Genomic DNA, 20889 nt, shown 5'->3' on the forward strand with positions numbered 1-20889 from the left:
TTTATTATTTAAATTTTTTTAGTGTTGAATGTTCCCTGATTGAATATGCCCCTAATTTGTTTGAAATGTGAAATAATTTGATAGCGGATTACTTCAATTTTGTAATGAATTGTATAATGTTTTTGTATGTAATTTGTCACAGCATTTGAAAAACATATAAATGATCAACAAAAATTGAACCAAACTGTCACTTAAACTATATAAAACAAATATAAAATGATTGCAACACTCACACAAGGGTGCACAAAAATGACCCACAATATTAGAAAGTTGAAGTCTCACCTACAAAATTTAACTAGGATAAGTTTGGGACATATTATTTGAAAATAGTCATGTCTCCAAAGTCTCCATCCAAGTCACAAAGGATCCTTAATAAATTCATGGTATATGATCTTCTAAGATTGCTTATTGTGAACGAATGCTTAATCGTTTGCAACATTCATTTTAGGCTCCGTTTGACTAACCATTGGAATATATTATTTTGTAACAAAACGTCTCATTTGAAGTAGTATAACGATAGTCTTTTTTGGAGCATTCTGAAAGATAACTTTCGATAATACTTAATGATCTTAACTCTCAAATACCCATAATACTCCACTTTTTCAGTCATATTCCAAATATATCAATGTAGTTTGTTTAACTTTTTAAATATTTTTTTAAAAATTTAGTGTTGAACATGTCCGTAAATTATTTGAAAATGTGGAACAATTGACAATAGATTGTTTATATTTTATGATGAATTGCATAATGGCCATGGATGTAATTTGCTACTGCATTTTGAAGAGCATAAATTCTATCAATAAGAATTGAACCAAACGGTCACAACAATAATTATATATGCTAACATTTAATACAGTATTTTAAAGAGACAGTTAAATACGTCGCTATTTTTGTTAAATACAACACCATATTTTTTAAAATTTTTGGACAATAATGCCATTTTACAAAATGACTAAAAAATTTGTTATTTTAAAAAGGAAGTTTTATGTTAAGTACACAACCTTAAACAATTATAAATCACAAACTAACATGGCTGGGTGAAAAAGCAAAAAAAGAATAGATGATATTTATGTGTCAAAGCTTAAATAAGAATTGACGGAAAACTATGCTGAATAACTCAAAGTTAAAGATAATGGTGGCTTGTATATACTATGAAGCACCGCAGAATAGGTTTTACATTTCGAAGTTCCGCTGCACCAACCGCTCGCTGGGCAGTAGTCCTATAGGTTTGCCAAATGTTTACCATTCATGCCCACTTTCTTGACTTGGCATTTCTGCTTTGTATTACTTAGTTTGCGGCTTCTCCAACCTATATTTAACACAATGACTGCTGTATTTTATACCTGGTCAGTGTTTCACTTGTGTTGGTGGATTTTAATCCAGAGGGTTGTAGTATTTTGTACTAATGATACCGATTTTGTATATGAGTATATCTTAATGGTACTGGAACTAGTTTGTGCGGTATGCTATACTCGCTGCGTCATGTAGTTGTTTCCGAGGATCTAAAGGGTGTTATGCTATGGTGGAAGGGCGTTGCCCAATAATTGTTGCTGCATATTCTTGTTACAAGTAAGATGGCTGCATACTCTTGAATGATTGGATACGGTTGCAGCAGCAGAAGTTGAAATGCCTGCTAGTAATGAAGCTGTCAGGTGACAAATTCTGTGGAGTTATTGAGGTTAGGATAAATGATTTACAAGACTGTATTGGCTTAATAGTTGCAGAATTTATAAATGGAGATAGAGAATCACTAAACAGAGTGATATCTGTTAAGGGAAGCAATGTTCAATTTCCACTTTGTGTACACGGATGCTACAAACTGTCAGCCCAAAAATAATTGGCGACTATCACTCTTGTTTGTTTATTTCTCCTGAAAGCGTTGTTGCTGCCATTGATGGTCTTGCCAGTTTGTTTCGTGTCTGTCTATGCCGATGTAGACAGCCACCCTTTCGCTCGGCTTAGCATGCTTGTGTGATTCTTTGAACATTCCAAAACCCCTTTGTGTCCAATAATCATTTACGGAGTGATGATCTACTGGGTGGTGTTTTCGGTTTGAATGCTACCATTGTCGAATAAACAGCGCAATGCAATCTCATAGGCAGAAAAGATAGCTCCATTTACCACAAAAGCTCTGGCAATGGCTGTTCCCAGTCCTCGCCAGAGTACGCCATAACCATCTTGTTTTACACTGCGGTGTAGACAATCGAGAATGCCATTATACCTATCTGGAGAAGAGGCTGACTGAGCCTGCAGCCTGGTTTTTACGACGTCCAAAGGGTAGCAAAAAACCCAACTAGCAACTCCCGCTAGCCCTCCCGCTAATAGCATGGTTTTCAAGCTTTCCTGCCCATTCTTTCTGCAGCCAGGATGAAGCTGTTCTCGCATGTACTCATAAGTCCAGAAGTAGACACAGTGAGCAGGTGCATCTCTGAGTGCAGTAATGGTGAAACCTCGATAAAAACCCCTCAGACCTTCTGCTCTAAATATGCCTTTTGCAACATCTACAGGGCCTTTGTGAAGATGTGTCTGATGGGGTTTTGTAGGGTTGGTGTTTTGCAACTGAAGACGGATTTTTACGAGTTCGACAGGACTAAGCAATAAGCTCTGCAAAGCCCCAGTACCGAAACCTCCAAGCGCGACGCCTTTGTAGGAAGGAGGGTCTTCAGGTGAAACAGATGAGTCACATGCCCGAGAGAGGATTGCATAGGTCTGGAACACCATGGCATTCTATTCATACAAACATGTGTTAGCAGGGCTCATTTGCATAGAAACGTTAAATCATCTCCAGTTAAAATATAAATCAAAACACTGTAAGAAACTGCAGAAATACACCTAAACTAGCAGAAAATAAGGGAAGTTCCAACTACACTATATGTGACAGCAAAAATCTCTCCAGTGAGTCTTATAAAAAAAATCTCTCCAGTGAGTTACAAAGGATTGTGCTTGCTCATCAACAAAAGAAACGATAAGCATAGTCAGGCTTCGGAGGTTATAACATAACTTCCATGGAACCAAAACTGGTCTCAGATCTCCTGTCCCTCTTTGCACGTGTTTTCGAGCTAATTTTAACTAATTTTTTGAAATCCATTTTGTAAAAGCAAGCATAGGAACACAATTTTGGTGAATTAATCCATGATCTTTTGCAAAGGATTCATTACTTATTTTGTGAAGAATCAAGATTTCTCTATTTAGTACAAATTGTTCCTGATTCCTTCATGAAACAAACACCTTCTTTTGCATTTGCCTAACAATTCTGCAAGGGAATGGAGAAAAACCCGGATCTGAGAGGAGCTCGGTCCACAGACAACATAGGTCATATTAAAGCTTGACCTGATAATCACCCAAAAGAGTTAAAGCTAAAACCATATTCCACCTCGATTATTCTCTCATATGCTATTTTACATCCAGGAAAGGCTTCTGTTCTTTTGGATTAAAAATGAGCATATATATTGGAAATCATTGTGATCATATAAGCAGGGCTCGTACTCAATTGCCAGAATTGGGGAAGTGATGAGAATATTTGCCAAACAAACAAAGCCTAAAAGTGACAATATGCAGGGTGTGATGGATAGCTATAGCTGTTCATAGTTTAGGTTTTCCCACAACCATGAGGTTATTATAACAACAACATATAAGCATGGAAATCAATACAAAACTCTCGCAACCAAGCAAGATAGAGAGAATCGTGATAAGGTTCTAAGAACCCCCAATATTAACCAAACTTATGATCAGTGTGAAGAGGTTAATGGAACCAAATAACCAGACAAATTGGAAAAGATAAGAAAGAAATTGACCTGAAAAGTGACTGATGCCAAGGGAGCAGTCATGCCTCTATAGAGAGCCGAAGGTCCTTCATTGGCAATTACACGGCGTAGGATACCAAAAGCAGAAGGTGAACCTGAGTGCTGTTGCCGGATACGCAAGGTATCGAGAGGATAACCTGAGATTATACCAGCAATGCCACCAAACCCACCAGCCACAAATTCTTTTCCCCAACTACTTGCAAGAAACTCTGGCCAGAAATCCATTCTTCTCCCACTCTCATTCTCCAAAAGGACAAAAAAAAAATGGTTTGAGGGACTCCCACCTTTATCTGCAAGAGCAAGAAAATTGTAGTCTTCTTTTCTTATACGCATTAAATCCTAGAAAGTGCCAACTCCTTTCTCTCTCAATATATTAAATTGGAAAATTCACCGGATATGCACAAATCAGTTACAAGAAAGTATTCAACTTTCCTCAAAGAGAGAACAAAAAATAGAGAACCCAGATGGGAATAACACCAAACATCAAGAAAATGAATTGAAACGTACCGGCAATGGTCAGTCTACCTCTTTCTCTATCTTCAAAAGCCCAAAAACAGAGAATTCCAAGTCTCTTTTGTTGTAACCAGAGAAAGAAAGAGATAAAACAAAGAGAAAAGGTAGCAAGTGAAGAACGAAAATGAATGGCACACAACCCAGGAATTGGTTTTCTCTTGCAAAGAATTGGACCGAAAGAGAAGCCAGTAGCCAGAGTCGGCTATTTTGTTGGGAGTGTACATGGTATGTATGGAAGGAAGAAACGGCCAAATTCCTCATTTCCAGAGTGCCAGTGACATTTCGCCACGTGGAACTGGGCCTCTCATGCTCTGGATGGGTGCATTAAGCCTAGTGTCCTGATAAATTGAAAAGCTTCATGAGTGATGAGTGACACATCCCATTATTTTGTATAAAAAACATTTTTTCTGGATTTGTTGTTGAAAAGGTAGTGAATTTGTGATCTGCACACATTTTGTTTTTGATAGGATAGGATGACATCATCTGCTGTCGATAGAAAGAAAGAGTTTATCCTCTGAGTCTGGTGCATTGGTGGCCTCCTGGGCTCGCCAAAACCGTGAGAGTTCGGGGTCTTTGTAGTGGAAACCCTATAGTTTCCTGTAATTTCCTGCCCCACCGTCAGAATTGTTCAACAGTGTGAGATCCATACCGTTTTAAAAAACAGATTGAATGATGAGATAAGAAACTGTCTGCAATCTCCACTGATGAGGTGTATAGAATATTGTATATGATAGGTTCACGTGCATGTTTTGTCATGTGGAGTTTAATGTATTAACTGTAAATCTATTAATGAATCAAGTTAAATGACAAAGGTGATTTTGCAAAGTCCATTGCAATACAAAATTATCGATTCTTTGCATTTTTGTTAACATCCCTACGTAGAAAAACAATGTCAGAATCCAAGAAAATAGTTCGATTCGAGTTAAGTTACAAGGATTATTTTTTCCGAAGAAAGAGGTTTTTTCGGTTAACTCCTACATCAAACAAATTTCTTTAGAACCATATGGGCCAAAGGTCTTGCAATTGTCTTAATATATTTGGAATGAAAGACTCACTTGCCACGATTTATATGTAAGGTGAGATGTTCAATGTGATCATGTCTTGAATGAGTTACTCGTTACAAGAAAAAAGAAAAGGAAAAAACAAATGGTTAACCAAATGGCAATGGCAAAAACACTAAAATCCAACCAGGTGTGTTTTTTTTAATTGGATGTGCTTAGGGTCATAAAAAACCAACTAGGTTTAAACAGCCCACACACATGTTGAAACAAAGTTCAACGGATATAATCAAGAGTCAGAATGGAACAAGCACACAACTTTTAAAGAATTACCAGTTTCTTACATAACGTGCGACTTTAGAACTGGGATTAAGAAAGAAAGTAGACCATGATCCCCACATTCAAAGGATGTCAACATAGTCCCATCACACTAGACAAAGGATATGCATAATTTGTAACGAAAATGACATGTAGCACATCAGTTTGGTAGTCCATGAGAACACAACAGGTTTATTCCACTCTTTTATCATAGAATTCATTGTCCAATATTTATTATTTTAATATAGATTCCATTGTTTTTTAAAGTTCAGTCTAGAATTCATTGTTTTAGTTCTGAATTCATTGTTTTTTGAAATTCCATTGAAAAAAATAATGCAATTAAGATTTTATCGATAAAACTCATTGACAATGGATCTTGTTAGAAAGAGTCTTATGCACTGATTCTGAATGTGTAATTTTTTTTTTAAATCTAACATGTATTTTGAGAGTTAAAATGCTTTAAAATTTCATTTAAGAGACTTGCGCTCCCATGGACTATCACTATATGAACTATCTAGCACTACTGAATTTGTAATCATAATACAATGATTTGTAAGTAATTGATGCAAAGGGGCACCCAATTAGTTAGGCTGAAACTCAACAAGTCCACAAGTTAGATGGAGACCCAAGAGCACCACAAGATTGAACTTAACTAGACACTGAAAAACCGACATACCAATGTTAATTAAGATTGCCCCCACTTATAAATTACTCTTGAAGCCCACCATATTCCGATGCGGGGTTCTGCATCAGTAATATATCAATTTCGGTTTCAAACCCCTCATTTCTTTCCACTTTTCTTGAGGCCAGACCCTCCAAAGGCCCCTTTCTGCTGTGCCTTGGCTTTAAGTTCCTTTACAGCCTGACACAAATAACAAATAAATAACACAAGAGTTAACCACCATATAACAAATAAATAAGATATTTCTATAAATAAAAATAAATAAATAAATAAGATATCATATGCTGTGGAAAGAAAAACAATAATCTATCCTTTTCCTCGCTTGAAGAGTTGGTGAGTAAATTGACACAATCCTTAAGAAATTAAAATACCAAACGAGCTCGGCCCACCAAGCCCGGGAAAACTGGGCTTGGCAAATATTTTTTACCCCCAAGGCTGGGCTTGTGCAAAAATTTACGCCCTACTTAAATTTCGGGCTGGGCTTAGAAATTAGAGTTTTAGTGTGCTTCTTGGAATATCCGTTTATTATGCATAATTTTGTATTTTGTCATTTATACTTACCAATCACGTTTTACTTTTATTTATTTGTGTATTATTTAGAGTTTTACCTTAAAATATGTATTTAGTACTTCTCAAAAAAAAAATTATTTAATAAGCATTATTTTTTATTATGAGGAGGGATTGGGTTGTATATTTTTTAAGGGTTGATTTTGTCAAAATTGTAGTCCAGCAACTCTGGGTTGGGTTGGGCCGGGCCGGGCTTGAGCATTGTTAAACAAGTAAAGTCATGGCAAAACCTAACCAGAACGCCCATGAACAACTCTATGCAAAAAATCGATAACCAATGTGTCGATAACGGTATAATAAATCGATATTTATTGGTACCATAATAGCCCTAATTGACACACAATCCTCTGCCAGAACTCCCATGCGTCGAGATCACGCACCATTGTCCTCTGTTTCCCTATTCCACGTAGGCAAATATTAATTGAAAAAAATTAATATTTTTGACCTTTTATGATAGGTTAGCAATTTGACTGACCGGATTTGCATGAAAATTGACCATGTTACACGTCACAAAGACCAGTGACCAAATTGTTATGTTTGAAACGTGAGAGACTGTGTTGTTATACAATCCATCTGTGAAGGACCAAATGTATCATTTACTCATATATAATAGATTTTAGTTCTTTTTTTTTTACTTTGGTGTTGGTGTGCTTCTCCTGGTCTTTCATCTGACTAGTTTGGGCATCTATTCTAATGGGCTTATAACTTCTATGGTTTGGTGAATTGTTTATTCGTCAACTATTTTTACTTAACTAAACGACACAATTTGACTCGTGCTTTAAATTAATATTTTCATTTCATCATCTCAACACATATCATTTTCCTCAAGAGCGGCATCTTAGACACCCAATTCACTAATTTGAATGATATGTATCACCTTGATTATCAGAATTCGAATTTCCCTCCACTATTTCAAAAAAAAAAGAATGGCATCTTGTTCCCAAAATAATGCAAGAGGGATAATGCTTTGCAATTTGCATGGGAATATAAATTCTTAATATTCCCAACTTGATTGCGTAAAACAGACGATTTAGCCTTAATTTTTCTTCCCAAACATTTTATTACCTGTGACTAGTCCATCTAAATTGATTTCGAAAAGCGGGCCCCATGTAATTATCAAGAAATTCTCAATATTAATTAATTCCACCACTTCCTCAGTTCGCAGTAAATAAATCCTAGACGTTTTTATATTCAAAGATTGTATTTGTATTTGAATGTGGGGCCCATACAATCACATGGTGAGGGTGGGGGTCCATAGCTCAGAGCATCCACAATGGTGTTATATTTAACATTGTTAACAACACTTTTTGGATAAATATAGTGCTATATCATCACAATGGATATAATGGAGTGTATTTTAAGTACTTGAAATGTTACTTTTTTGATAAGTATAGCGCTACATGCACACAATTGGTGAAAAATAACACTTGAAAATTTAGTTATGGAAAAATGATACTTGAGAGTTGGAGTATATATATAGTTGATGAATAGTGAAGAGAGAGGTGATAAAAAGGAATAAAGATGTGATAAAAAGGAAGAGAGTGAAGATTAAAAGGAAGAGAGAGATGATGGAAAAAGAGAGAGAAGATGAAAAGGAAGAGAGAGAAGATAGAAATGAAGAGATAGAAGATGAAAAGGAAGAGAGAGAAAATAGAGAAAATGAGTATAGAGTGTTGGAATGTATGGAGTGTTGATGAATAGTATTCATTGTGGGACCCACTCACCCAATTAAACTGTGTCACATAGGAGAGAGGAGAAGATAGAGAATGATTTTGAAGTGCTGAATATTTATGTTACCACTGTGGACGCTCTCAGTGGTAGAGCATTTGACTGCAGATAAAGCGGTCACCGGTGCGATCCCGGTTGGGCCCTAATTTTCTAAAATTTTAAATCATGATAAATTTTTTTGTATGTACGTACAATCAGCACAATAATGCTGAGTTCTTTATTTTTTTAAGAAACTAATGTGGGCTCATAATAAATGCGGCCTTTTCATAATATTTGATAAAATAATTATTTTTATAAATAATGTTTTCTCAATAATATAATAAAAAAATTTATAATAAATAAGTAAAATAAAAAACTTAAAGTATAATATTATTAAATTTTAAGATAATCGTTTTAATTTTTTTTTAAATTTTCAAAATATTTATAATTGATACTCAAAATTAATTTTAATAATAAATTATATTTATTATATTAAATTTAAGATTAAATTTAATAAAAAATTACTATAAAATTTAAGATAATATTTTTATTTAATGACTTATAAATTAACGTAAAATTTTATTTTGTCAAATACCACATAATTTTTTTCCATAACTTTTCAATTAATATTAAAATTAATTTAACCACCGTGACGTGTGAATACTCGCAAAATCGATGACTAAAAACATAACTTTCATCATTGAGTGACTGAGTTCTATAAGAGCATCTACATCAGATTACCTAAACATGTATCTGTCTGTAAAATAGTAAAAGATTATAGAGAATTTGTCAAAATATAGCTCTGCATCAGATTACCTAAAGATTCATTATTTTAGGGAAGATGAACAGTGATTCCTACCTCTAGAAAATCACTATTCACTTCCCTAAAGATTCCTTATATTAGGGAATATGAATAGTGATTCCTACCTCTAGAGAACCACTATTCACTTTCTTAAATATAAAATAATATTTTTTCTAAGCCAATCAGATTACCTAAAGATTCCTTATTTTGGGAACATGAACAGTGATTCCTATCTCTAGAAAATCACTATTCACTTTTCTAAATCTAAAATAATATAAAATAATATGAATAGTGATTCCTACCTCTAGAGAATCACTATTCACTTTCTTAAATATAAAATAATATTTTTTCTAAGCCAATCAGATTACCTAAAGATTCCTTATTTTGGGAACATGAACAGTGATTCCTACCTCTAGAAAATCACTATTCACTTTTCTAAATCTAAAATAATATTTTTTCTAAGCCATGAAACCATCACAACGGAAATCTAAAATAATATTTTTTCTAAGCCATGAAACCATCACAACGGATGGAAAACTACTCAAATCTCAAACTCCCTGGTGAGAATAGAACCTTGGACCTCAAGATCCTAGACAGACAACCTGACCAATCAGGCTATCTCCTATTCTCTAATTTTTTTTAATTACTTTACTCACTCCTCATTTTTTCCCTCTCCTCTCTCTCCTCAATCCCTTTTCTCTCTCCTTACTCATTTCTTTCTCTCTCCTCACTCTCATCTTTCTCTCTCTTCTCTCCTCTCTGTCTCTCCGCACTCCCTCTTTCTCTCTCCTCAATTTTTGTCTCTCTTCATCTCTCCGACAACATCTATTCTTTCCGGATCATGAAATCAAGCAAAAAAAGAAGTTAAATTTCTCCAATTTTTAATAACATTAATTTATTATTTTAATTAATTTATTGTTTTAAATATAATTAATCTATTGTTTTAAATGTAATTAATTTATTATTTTAAATAGAAGTAATTTATATGAATAGAATAAATAAAGAAAAGAGAAAGAAATATTATTTTAATACAGTAGAGAATATGATAGGTAATATAACATAGTGTTGGTTGAATAGAGAATTTGTAAAATAAGAGAAAGTGATATTTTATTTGTATTTTAGAGAATCTGTTAAAGGAAGTTGATGCAGGTGCTGTAACAGTCTAACATGGGTTACGATATTGGATACGTGACAAAGATTCCATTGTTCAAAGAAACCAAAGATTTGAAGAGTTAACGACACGCATGCATTCCATTTTGCCTTATTATTTTATTTTTTTTAAAAATTATGATATTCACCATTTTCACCTCTCGCTACCCAGTCAGATACCTCTAGAATCGAATCGCGTAGGCCTCCCGCCGTCGTCGAGCGGGGTTCCCTTATTTGGACATTTGAGCAGACGAAGAACCCCAACATAGAGATGGGAGATCTCTCTTCTAATGGCGGCTCCAGCCAGGACCCAAAATCCCCGAAGCTACCGATCCCTGGCAAGCGTAACATCCTCATCACCAGCGCCTTGCCCTATGTCAACAACGTCCCTCATCTCGGCAACATCATCGGATGTAATTCACTCTCCCTCCCTTCTCTTTATATACGAACTTCGTTATACGCATATGCTTCTATGTGGCTTTGTATTTGTATTTGTATGACTCTGGTTTTGGCTTCAAAACATTGATGTAGGTTTGGGAAATTGAATGTTTGTTCACGTATGTGCCCTAATTCGGCGTTTTTTTTTATTAGCTATGGTGTTTTTTTGGCAGGTGTGCTAAGTGCTGATGTGTTTGCGCGATATTGCCGGCTGAGGGGCTACAACGCAATATATATATGTGGGACTGATGAGTACGGAACAGCAACAGAAACCAAGGCGTTAGAGGAGAAGTGTACCCCACAGGAGATTTGTGACAAGTAAATTTCCTTTTTCAATTGGATTTTTACCATATTTGTCTAAATATGTTTATGTTGTGTTCAAATACCGAATGACTTACTTGATTCAATATTTGGTGGTTTTTAGATACCATGCTATTCATAGGGACGTCTATAAGTGGTTTGATATAAGTTTTGATGAGTTTGGACGTACATCAAGTCCACAGCAGACTGAAGTCTGCCAGGCAATATTTAAGAAGCTGCTGGAGAACAATTGGCTTTCTGAGAATTCAATGCAACAGGTATCTAGCATTGATGATCTGATTGAGCTGTAACTTGGTTTGGTTGTTCCTCGTGTTAGCCATTTTCATCATTCCTATAGACAGTGCGTGGTTGCCTTATTTTTGGTGATTTTATCTGCTTTCTGCTTAGTTTTTCCGTTATGTCAATCGTCTTTACTGATACCTCGACTCCAAATTTTAACACCTTTTCAGCTATATTGTGATACTTGCGAAAGATTCTTAGCTGACAGGCTTGTGGAGGGAAACTGTCCTACCCCGGGATGTGGTTACGAGTCTGCTCGAGGAGATCAATGTGAAAAATGTGGGAAGCTTTTAAACCCTACGGAATTAAATGATCCTAGGTGCAAGGTAAAATAAGTATTTTAATTCTTGTTACTGATATCTCACTTATGTTTATTCAGTTGTACCGGATGGGATTCTATTTCTATTGTTAGCTGTAAAATTTGCCAACACTGCCGCAAGGTTCTATAGCAGATAGGTGAATATGCCCTGGAAGGTGCAATGCATTGTATGTTATGTAAACTTGCAAAGAACTTAAACTCAATTAGGGGCTTACCTCTTCATGTTCTTATCTTTCCTTTTTCATCCCTCCCCCTCTTGATTTCATAACAAACTCTAGTAAATCACTTAGGATAAAGCTCTCTGTCATTAGTGAAGGAACTACCAAGTGTAAACCTGTGCAGGATCAGAAAATGTGTAAGGGCAATTCCTCTCCTCTCTTTTTTTCGTCTCCCCATTTCTTTGCAAGCTAACTTGTTTATTGCTGCGACCTCCAAATGACTCCCTGATCAGTTGACTGCTGGAATAGGCAAAGTGGTGTTCAAACCTTCTCTTGAGTAGAATATGATGTCCTAGGATTTCAACAAATCTTTGAGGGTGAAAGTTAGTTTTCCATTTACCTCTCTGTGCCCTTAGGGCAGCTCACAGCCTTGACCTTTTTTTCCCCCTCCCTTTTCGTTAAAGGCTTATGAAAATTTAATTTACAAAATTCAAGGGAATGAAATGAGGTGTGTGTATATCACATTCACATGTTACAGAAATGCTACTGGTATTATCCTCTTTTCTATTTTCTATCCCTTTGAGCTAATTCTCAAAATTTAATATATTAATACAGGTCTGTCGGAAGCCTCCTCGTATTCGTGATACAAACCACTTGTTTCTTGAACTCCCTTTGCTGAAAGAAAAATTGGAAGAGTACATCAACAACATGTCAGTTGCTGGATCCTGGACCCAGAATGCTATTCAGTCAACAAATGCGTGGCTTAAAGAAGGACTTAGACCACGATGCATTACCAGGGATCTGAAATGGGGGGTGCCTGTTCCACATGACAATTTTAAGGACAAGGTTAGGCAGGATACCTCTGTTGGTTGCATTATTAGGTCAACATTTTCTAATGATTCTGTATATGGTCAGTCAAGAAACCATGCAGGGTCTATGGATCTGCAATTTTCTTTTTCTGCTTCATCTCCATCAGTCCATCTTATAGGATTACCATACATTTATTTTCCCTTGAGATATCATCCTTTGAATTTATTTTTCACCAATCCTGTCAAATTCATACTCAGATTTTGAAACTTCATCTCTGAGTAAATCATGTAATTGTTAGGTTTTCTATGTCTGGTTTGATGCACCTATCGGATATGTCTCAATCACTTCTTGCTACACTCCTGAGTGGGAAAAGTGGTGGAAAAACCCTGAAAATGTGGAGCTTTTTCAGTTTATGGGGAAAGATAATGTGCCGTTCCACACTGTAAGTGTAATATACATTCAAATTTTCTTGATGATTCTGTAATGGGAATACAATTGTATAATTTGTACTTTACCATTCTTGCTGAGTTTTATGTGTCAGTTTTCATCCCCAAGTTTCAGATTTTCCTTCTATCCTAGTATTTATGTGTAACTCATAAGAGGTTCATATTGAGTGAATATTGCTACTTGTCTTCATTTTTAATTTCACCTGCCTCATCGGTACTTTAATATGAAGGAATTAAATATCATAAATACACCTGATAAGCAATTTTGTGTTGCTAAGGTTTAAAGGATTTCTATTGGCTTGTTTCTAGAAAGTGTATTATAACTACAAGTTTTTTAAGTCATACATGTGCAAGTCTAAAGAATGATTAAGAGCCTTTGATAGGATAAATTATATGCTAATTTTTGGTCATGGCTTCGTTGATGTGGTAGTGGTTGTCCAGTTTCTTGTTCCTCATTAATTATTGGTCACATTTTCTGTGACATACTTGTGCTATTTGCGTTAAAAAAAAAAACTCTGTTATTACTAATTTCAATTTGTTGCACATGTCTATTTGGGACACTGCTGGATTAGTTTCTTTTGCTTTCTTATTTTTTGTTCATGTTTATAAAAGTTGGCTTTGTATCTGGAGAATAGGTTAAATTGTGTGGGATATGCCAGTTCAATCACGTTAGAAGTAATGGTTTTGAGATCTGGTTCACAAAGATCAAATTGTGTGGGACTGGGGCAGTTTAATCATGTGAAAAGTTATGGTTTGGGCCTCATTAACGTGCCACTTGTCATTGGAGGGCAACTCAATATCAGATTGCAGAACTGAGTCTTTCTGCATCACCATGGTTGGTGACTGCATTGAAGTTGTAATAATTTGAAATGTTAGCGTTTGGTTAAAGTGGGCACTTGTTTCTGAGGCTCTTATGCTTTGTACCTTATTCTTCACTATGGTATCTCGTCTCTCTCTCTCTCTCTCTCTCCATTATTTCATCACTATGATGTCCCATATTGGAGATTTTCATGCCTAATTCCTTGTTTCTTTGCTATGATATTGATATCCTGTATCCCCCTCCCTGTCTCTACCTCTCTTTTTCTCTCTCCCCTCTCCCATATTGGATTTTTGATGCTTCTAGGAGTGGAATCTATCTTGGTGGTTCATGTGGATAATGTATGGTGAATCTTCGTTAAAATGTTGTTTTCATTTCCATTTTTATTATATATGATTCTAGATTTATTACTTTCTCCAATGGGGGCATATGTATCGTCTTGGGACTCTACCCACTCTGCTCCCAATGAACTAAATAATGGGTATACATTTGTCCGTTAGGCTGCTTAGTATCAGCTTCTCGTGCCTTAATGATGCTGAGATAAATTTCCTTAACTGAAGTCGTACTGTGATTTCAAGTAATCTTGTGTGATTGATGTGGCGATAAATTTCCTTTAGTTAAATCATGCTGTTATTTCAGGTGATGTTTCCATCTACGCTTCTTGGAACTGGTGAAAGTTGGACCTTGATGAAGACAATCAGTGTTACTGAGTACTTGAATTATGAAGCAGGTAGTCATATCAATGGTATTGTCTCAATGTGTTGTATTAGCAAAATTTTCATTCATCGAGTGACCTTCCTTTCATATGCACTAATGATTTTATGCATTTGACAATCATGTGCTCTTTTAACTATTAAGTTTTGGCTTCGCAGGAAAGTTTTCTAAGAGTAAAGGTGTAGGAGTTTTTGGTAATGATGCAAAAGATACAAACATTCCTGCGGAAGTCTGGAGGTATTACCTGCTAACTAACAGGCCAGAGGTATTCTAATGCCAGATACATTACTTTGATTCTGATTTAATGCATGATTATGCAGCGTATATGGGATCTAATTTTGGATTTTTCTTAATTAGGTATCCGACACAGATTTTAAATGGTCTGATTTGCAAGCCAAACTTAACAGCGAGTTGCTTAGTAATTTGGGCAACTTCATTAACCGTGTTTTGAGTTTTATTGCTAAACCTGAAGGTTTGTCAACTATCTGAAACAGATCTTTTAGTTGTAGGGGAATAAACACTCTTTAACTATTCAGCTAGATTACTTGATAGCTGCTTGATTACCGTATACTGAAACCAGATCTTTTAGTTGTAGGGCAATAAAAACTCTTTAACTATTCAGCTAGAATAAACACTCTTTTAGCTGTTTCTTGTTTTATTTTATATTTTTACTTGTTTTTTCAGTTACCCCCCTTCTTTTCTGTCTCTTTTGGTTGTGAAATACACCGATCTTCTTCCTTGGCGCAGATGTTGCTGTGGGTATCCATAGCGGGACATTTGTGCTTTATTATTTATTTCTGAATTGAATAGGTGATGAATACAGTTAACACTTGCATAATTTAAATTAAGGCCACTCTCCATTGGGTAGTAGTGTGACCTCTGGGCGATTTAATCATTTTAGGCTAGTAGTGCTTGGATCTTTTCATGCACGTTGAATTTGTCTTCTGGTTTACAGATAAACAAAACAATTGTATCTTCTAGCATTGTTTTTACTGAATGTTTCAATTTACAGGTGTTGGATATGGGTCTGTTGTTCCTGACGCTCCAGGGGCGGATTCACATCTTTTGACAAAGGCATTGGCTGACAAAGTTGGTGCATATGTGGACCAATATGTCGAAGCCATGGAGAAGGTAGTTGGTGATTGCTGGATCGTATGACATTGCATCACATACAAATAAGTCTTTAATCTCTGTGTTTGCAATATTTGTAGGTCAAACTAAAGCAAGGATTGAAGACTGCAATGGCCATTTCTAGTGAAGGAAACTCATACCTTCAAGTAAGTTCAGCTTATGTTTGATCTCGCTGATAAGGAAGCTGGAAACATTTTATGTTTTATCTGTGTTCTGCTAGTTGGAGAAGGCCATAATACTAATCTTCCACTTCACCTTTTATTTTGTTGATATGTAGGAAAATGAATTTTGGAAGCTTTACAAGGAAGACCTGCCTTCATGTTCCATTGTTATGAAAACGTCAGTTGGAATTGTGTATCTTCTTGCATGCTTACTTGAGCCTTTTATGCCGTCTTTCTCTGCTGAGGTAATTTGTCTCCCCTACAGATCCATACACACTTTTGGAAACATTTTTGTAGTGTTTATAGCTGGAGTTATGTGACACATTGCCCATGCTGAGACATTTTCAACTCTTTGCTGGCATTAAGGTTTTTAAACAGCTTAATTTGCCTCCTGAAACGGAAGCTTCACTTGGTGATGAAAAAGGAAACATTGACAAGGCAAGAAGGCCTTGGGAAATCCTACCTGCTGGTCATAAACTTGGGACACCCCAACCATTGTTCAAGGAATTGGTATTTTCTGTCATCATACTTCCCTATGTTTTACGTTATAGACATATTTATAGTGGACTTGTGCCACCTTTGGTTTGATATTTAATTTTATAGTTTTGCTGATATTCAGAAAGATGATGAAGTGAACTTCCTTCGGGAAAAATTTGCTGGAAGTCAGGCTGATAGAATTGAAAGAGCAGAAGCTGAAGCAGCAAAGACTGCTGAGCAACTTAAGCAGATAAAAATTTCAGGTTTGTGCCATTCAGCCTTGCTTTTACTTTAGATTTGTCAGAAGAAATATTGAATCAAACAATTGAAGAACTTTCTTGAATATATCTCCTAGTCTCAACTGTTATACATCATTGCTTAGCGACAATCTTGAGACTTATTCCATGGACTTGCTAAAGTGTCCATGTATTTCAATAATTGAATCGCTCCTCTTGACGTCTTGTTTTCCTGAATCTTGGGTCTGTCCTGTCATATCACTTAATTTGGGGGTAGTAGATATGCACCTAAAATGTTGTTATTGTGTCCTTTGAAGGCAAAAGTTGTATCACATGTCTTTAAAAGCCTGATTATTGAGGGGAGGGTACCAAATGCTTAGGTAGGGCTGAATAGTGCCTCATTGGCGATTCCAAACTCTTTTGCCTTGGCATTTTAGAGGTGAAGTCAAGTTAAAATGCGTGGTAAATGTATTTTATGTGAATTTAATTTCATTATTTTGCACAAGTAGAAAAGCAGTTGGACATATTTTGAATGACAGTACATATATCCTTATGAATGGTGGGGGCCTGGGGATTGGGGAGGGTCCAACAATAACAGAACCTGAAACAGGAAATGAAGATATACATCAAATATGTATGGATATTTTATTGCTAGAGGAATATTTACTGAGTTGAAAGGTCAGTATTCGGGCATTGAAAAAAATAAGGTGGTCTATTTGGGGAGTAGTATTTTTTGTGCATGAAGATACTTGTCAGCATGCTGTGTTTATGTTGTTCAATACTTGAAGTTGCTCTTAGAAGGCAATGCAGCTTTAATAACAACAGACCCGTGTAGAAAATATGAGAGTGATTTTATTTACATTACTATGGTGCATGACAAGTTATTAATGCCAAAAGGCTGTTGCTTCTGTTACTGGGTCCTCCGGCCTATATGTTTTCACAAGGGGCCTTCAGAAGCTAATGGCTAGGGTGCTATTTTTTAGCTGATCACCACCCGATTCAGTTTTCTCCAAGAGTGACAGCAAAGCTTCAGTATTGAGAAAAATACGTTGAATCAGGAATTACTTGTACCGTTTTACGTTTCTATGTATGGGTTGTGCAAACATCAAAATGGTTGCTATTTATTGTATTAGGGTTGCCAGCACTATACAAAAGGCATTTACAACATAATGGCTTAGTTTCTATCCTACAGGTGGAGTGGTTATATGTTTTTGTTTGAAAAACAGGAGTGATTACATATTTGAGCTCCTTCTCCCATTGCAATTCTACAATTATTATTCTCTGTCCTTGTGGAATGTGGATTGATGCATAGCTTTTGATAACATGCTTACCTCATGTTTAATGCCTCGAGAATTCCATCTTTTACTCTTCCCATATATGAATTCTTTTTGACGTGAATACGTGGCTTTTTTTCTTCATTCTCCTGTTTTAGTTGTTTTTCATCGTTTAATGGATAGCTCATGAAAATTCGGCATATTTTTCTTGCCATGTGAGAATCTGTAATGTATATTTTTCTTTCTACAGATGTCAGCGGGAAGAAGCAGCGGCCAACAAAGCCTAAAGCTGAAGCCAAGCCAAAAGCCAATGCCGAGCCAGAAATTTCAATTACAAGACTTGATATTCGTGTTGGTCTAATAAAAAAGGCTCAAAAGCATCCTGATGCCGACTCACTATATGTTGAGGAGATTGATGTTGGTGAAGAACAGCCTCGAACAGTGGTCAGTGGACTTGTCAAATACATACCGCTTGAGGAAATGCAGGTTATTTTCTGCTCAACTGTTTTCTTCAATGTTATTGACTTATTGTTGATATTTTTGCTCCCCCACCTGGCCTCTGAGAAAAGATCCATTTGTTCAATGTTCATAGTTGATTTTCTTTTGCAGAATCGGAAGGTATGTGTTCTCTGCAATCTGAAGCCAGCTACTATGAGGGGTATAAAGTCCCAGGCAATGGTGCTTGCTGCTTCCAACAGTGACCACAGCAAGGCAAGAAAAACTACTAGAGTTATAGATGGTTCAGATTCAATATGTTATTTATATTAAACAACGATTTGCTGGATCTAGGTGGGTTTTTAATACTATCCCCAATCTAATATTTGAAATTTGATGCATTTTCAGGTTGAACTGGTTGATCCCCCGGAATCTGCTAGTGTTGGAGAGCGAGTTACATTTCCTGGCTTTGAAGGAGAACCTGATGATGTCTTAAATCCCAAGAAGAAGGTCTGGGAGACATTGCAGGTGGATCTTCAAACCAATGAAGACCTGGTGGCCTGCTACAAAGATATCCCTCTTACCACATCTGCAGGCTCGTGCAAGGTGGCATCCATCCAAAGTGGTTCCATAAGGTAGAAAATTTTTCCCAAACCATTGAAAGACAGAACCTTGGATTATGTTGCATTTCTTCCCATTTTTCATCAGTGTATTTCTTAGTGACTGTAGAAAGTAACTTCCTCATCGAACAGCCATTGTAGCATTGAACGGCAGTTCGATGTTACTAAGAAGTGAGGTTGTTTGCTGTTTTGATTGAAAAAAGTGGATTGCAAGAAAATGTTATCTAGTACTGATTAATGTCACATTCTCTCTTTAAAGAATAGTGCAACAATGACCAGTGCAACTGGGGTGAAAAGAAGATTTATTTCGGGTGATGTGAATAGAGTTATCTGGGCAATTGACTTTATATTCATGCTGCTGGCCATGGCAACTGAAATGTTCTGCAAAACGCATGCCAGATCATCATCAAAATGGGGTTGCGTTATTGTTTGCTATGAATTTGAATCCATTGCCATGGTCACTTGTCCTAGGTCTCTAGCTGAGAAGGAAAAATGCTTTTGAGGTACGGTTTTTGGGTGGGGAAGTTGGTGTAGAGGACAAGTGAGTTATGGATATATAAAACTGTGGTACTGTGAGGTGAGTTCAAACCCAAAAACTGTTTGGTGCATCATTTTTAAAACTGTGGTGAGGTGTTGTGAGGTGCGTTTGACGTATCTAAATTACGGTTATATTAAATAACTAATAATATTAATATAAAATCACTTAATATTTGCATTGTATATTAATCTAAAATAAGGTACTTAAGTATTTTATGTTACGGTATAAAGTGTTTGTCAGTGTTTATATTTTGGTGTTGTGCGATAAGGTGTTATGAGGTAAAAAATTGTGGTGCTATGAAGTAAATTCTGTTAATAAAATACGTTTGAGGTATTACAAAAAAAATTATGGTGCACCTCATCACAGTCAAAAAAAGCAGTGTAAACACATTGTCAAACAGACACAACATCACAAACTTAGGAGGCCTCGCGTCGTGTCGTGTCTCAACGACTTTTAACAGTTACAAGTCAAAAGGAAGGACATATCGTCCACGTCCGAATGTGCGTTGCTTCTACAGGGATTAATTAAGGATTTTATAAATATTTCTTGAAGTTGATTAGAGCTTATACGTTGTTCTACGTGACGGTAATATTAAACACATATATGATAATATTAACTCATACCAACACTCATGGCGGATCCAATATTAGACATGAGGGGGCGAAATTTAGTACGTGGTGCCCTCGAATTTTTTTTTTGTTATATATACATTATTATAATAATATTAAGGTAAAAGTTAAAATTATATTCATAAATTTGATAAAATATTTACAATTGCTTTTTCCGAGTTTTTATGTATTAATAATATTACATAATAACCTCATTCGAAAATTGATCAGATACTTCCTTTTCTATAAAATGTAACAATTGTTTTTTTTCGAGTCTCATGTTTTGATAATATTTTGACAATTGTTTTTCACGAGTTGTCATGTTTCTTAATATTGAGTTTGTAGACTTCTAGTTTTGGGCTCGTTAATACTTATTAATTGTGAAATCTTGGTCTATGTCATGGGTTCAACAAATATGGGCTTTTTTTTTTTCTCTCGATATTTAAGGAGGGACAAAGTCTTCCAATTATATATATATTTTTAAAAAATTATGTACTATTACAATAATTTTTTATTTAAGGGGACACTAACTTGTTTATAATTCGACGATCACGAGTATCTCAGATGA

At 35.7% G+C, this 20889-nt stretch overlaps 2 protein-coding genes across 2 annotated transcripts; one reads left to right on the forward strand and one right to left on the reverse strand.

Annotated features, from left to right (window-relative positions):
* Window positions 1-1706: 1706 nt before the first annotated feature.
* On the reverse strand, window positions 1707-4537 carry LOC120007103 (mitochondrial arginine transporter BAC2). The gene is made up of 3 exons (XM_038857286.1): window positions 4311-4537; window positions 3795-4093; window positions 1707-2727 (listed from the first exon to the last, which is right to left on the reverse strand). The coding sequence occupies exons 2-3, from the start codon at window positions 4026-4028 to the stop codon at window positions 2032-2034; spliced, it is 930 nt and encodes a 309-aa protein (XP_038713214.1). The 5' UTR covers window positions 4029-4093; window positions 4311-4537; the 3' UTR covers window positions 1707-2031.
* A 6158-nt stretch (window positions 4538-10695) lies between these two features.
* Window positions 10696-19490, forward strand: LOC120007842 (probable methionine--tRNA ligase). The gene is made up of 17 exons (XM_038858304.1): window positions 10696-10952; window positions 11151-11295; window positions 11402-11555; window positions 11748-11903; window positions 12670-12900; window positions 13163-13306; window positions 14767-14857; window positions 15000-15106; window positions 15199-15313; window positions 15854-15972; window positions 16053-16118; window positions 16250-16378; window positions 16500-16643; window positions 16753-16873; window positions 18371-18606; window positions 18730-18831; window positions 18964-19490. Exons 1-17 carry the CDS (start codon window positions 10811-10813, stop codon window positions 19192-19194), a joined length of 2433 nt encoding a protein of 810 aa, XP_038714232.1. The 5' UTR covers window positions 10696-10810; the 3' UTR covers window positions 19195-19490.
* Window positions 19491-20889: the final 1399 nt, after the last annotated feature.

The sequence above is a fragment of the Tripterygium wilfordii genome, chromosome 10 (genome assembly GCF_013401445.1).
Source record: "Tripterygium wilfordii isolate XIE 37 chromosome 10, ASM1340144v1, whole genome shotgun sequence".
NCBI classification, from domain to species: domain Eukaryota; kingdom Viridiplantae; phylum Streptophyta; class Magnoliopsida; order Celastrales; family Celastraceae; genus Tripterygium; species Tripterygium wilfordii.

Coding starts and splice junctions, on each gene's coding strand:
- LOC120007103 (XM_038857286.1), bottom strand. CDS start 4,028: ATGGATTTCTGGCCAGAGTTTCTTGCAAGTAGTTGGGGAAAAGAATTT. Junction 2,728..3,794: donor TGGCATCAGTCACTTTTCAG/GTCAATTTCTTT, acceptor TTGTATGAATAG/AATGCCATGGTGTTCCAGAC.
- LOC120007842 (XM_038858304.1), top strand. CDS start 10,811: ATGGGAGATCTCTCTTCTAATGGCGGCTCCAGCCAGGACCCAAAATCC. Junction 10,953..11,150: donor TCTCGGCAACATCATCGGAT/GTAATTCACTCT, acceptor TTTTTTTGGCAG/GTGTGCTAAGTGCTGATGTG. Junction 15,107..15,198: donor TGCTAACTAACAGGCCAGAG/GTATTCTAATGC, acceptor TTTCTTAATTAG/GTATCCGACACAGATTTTAA.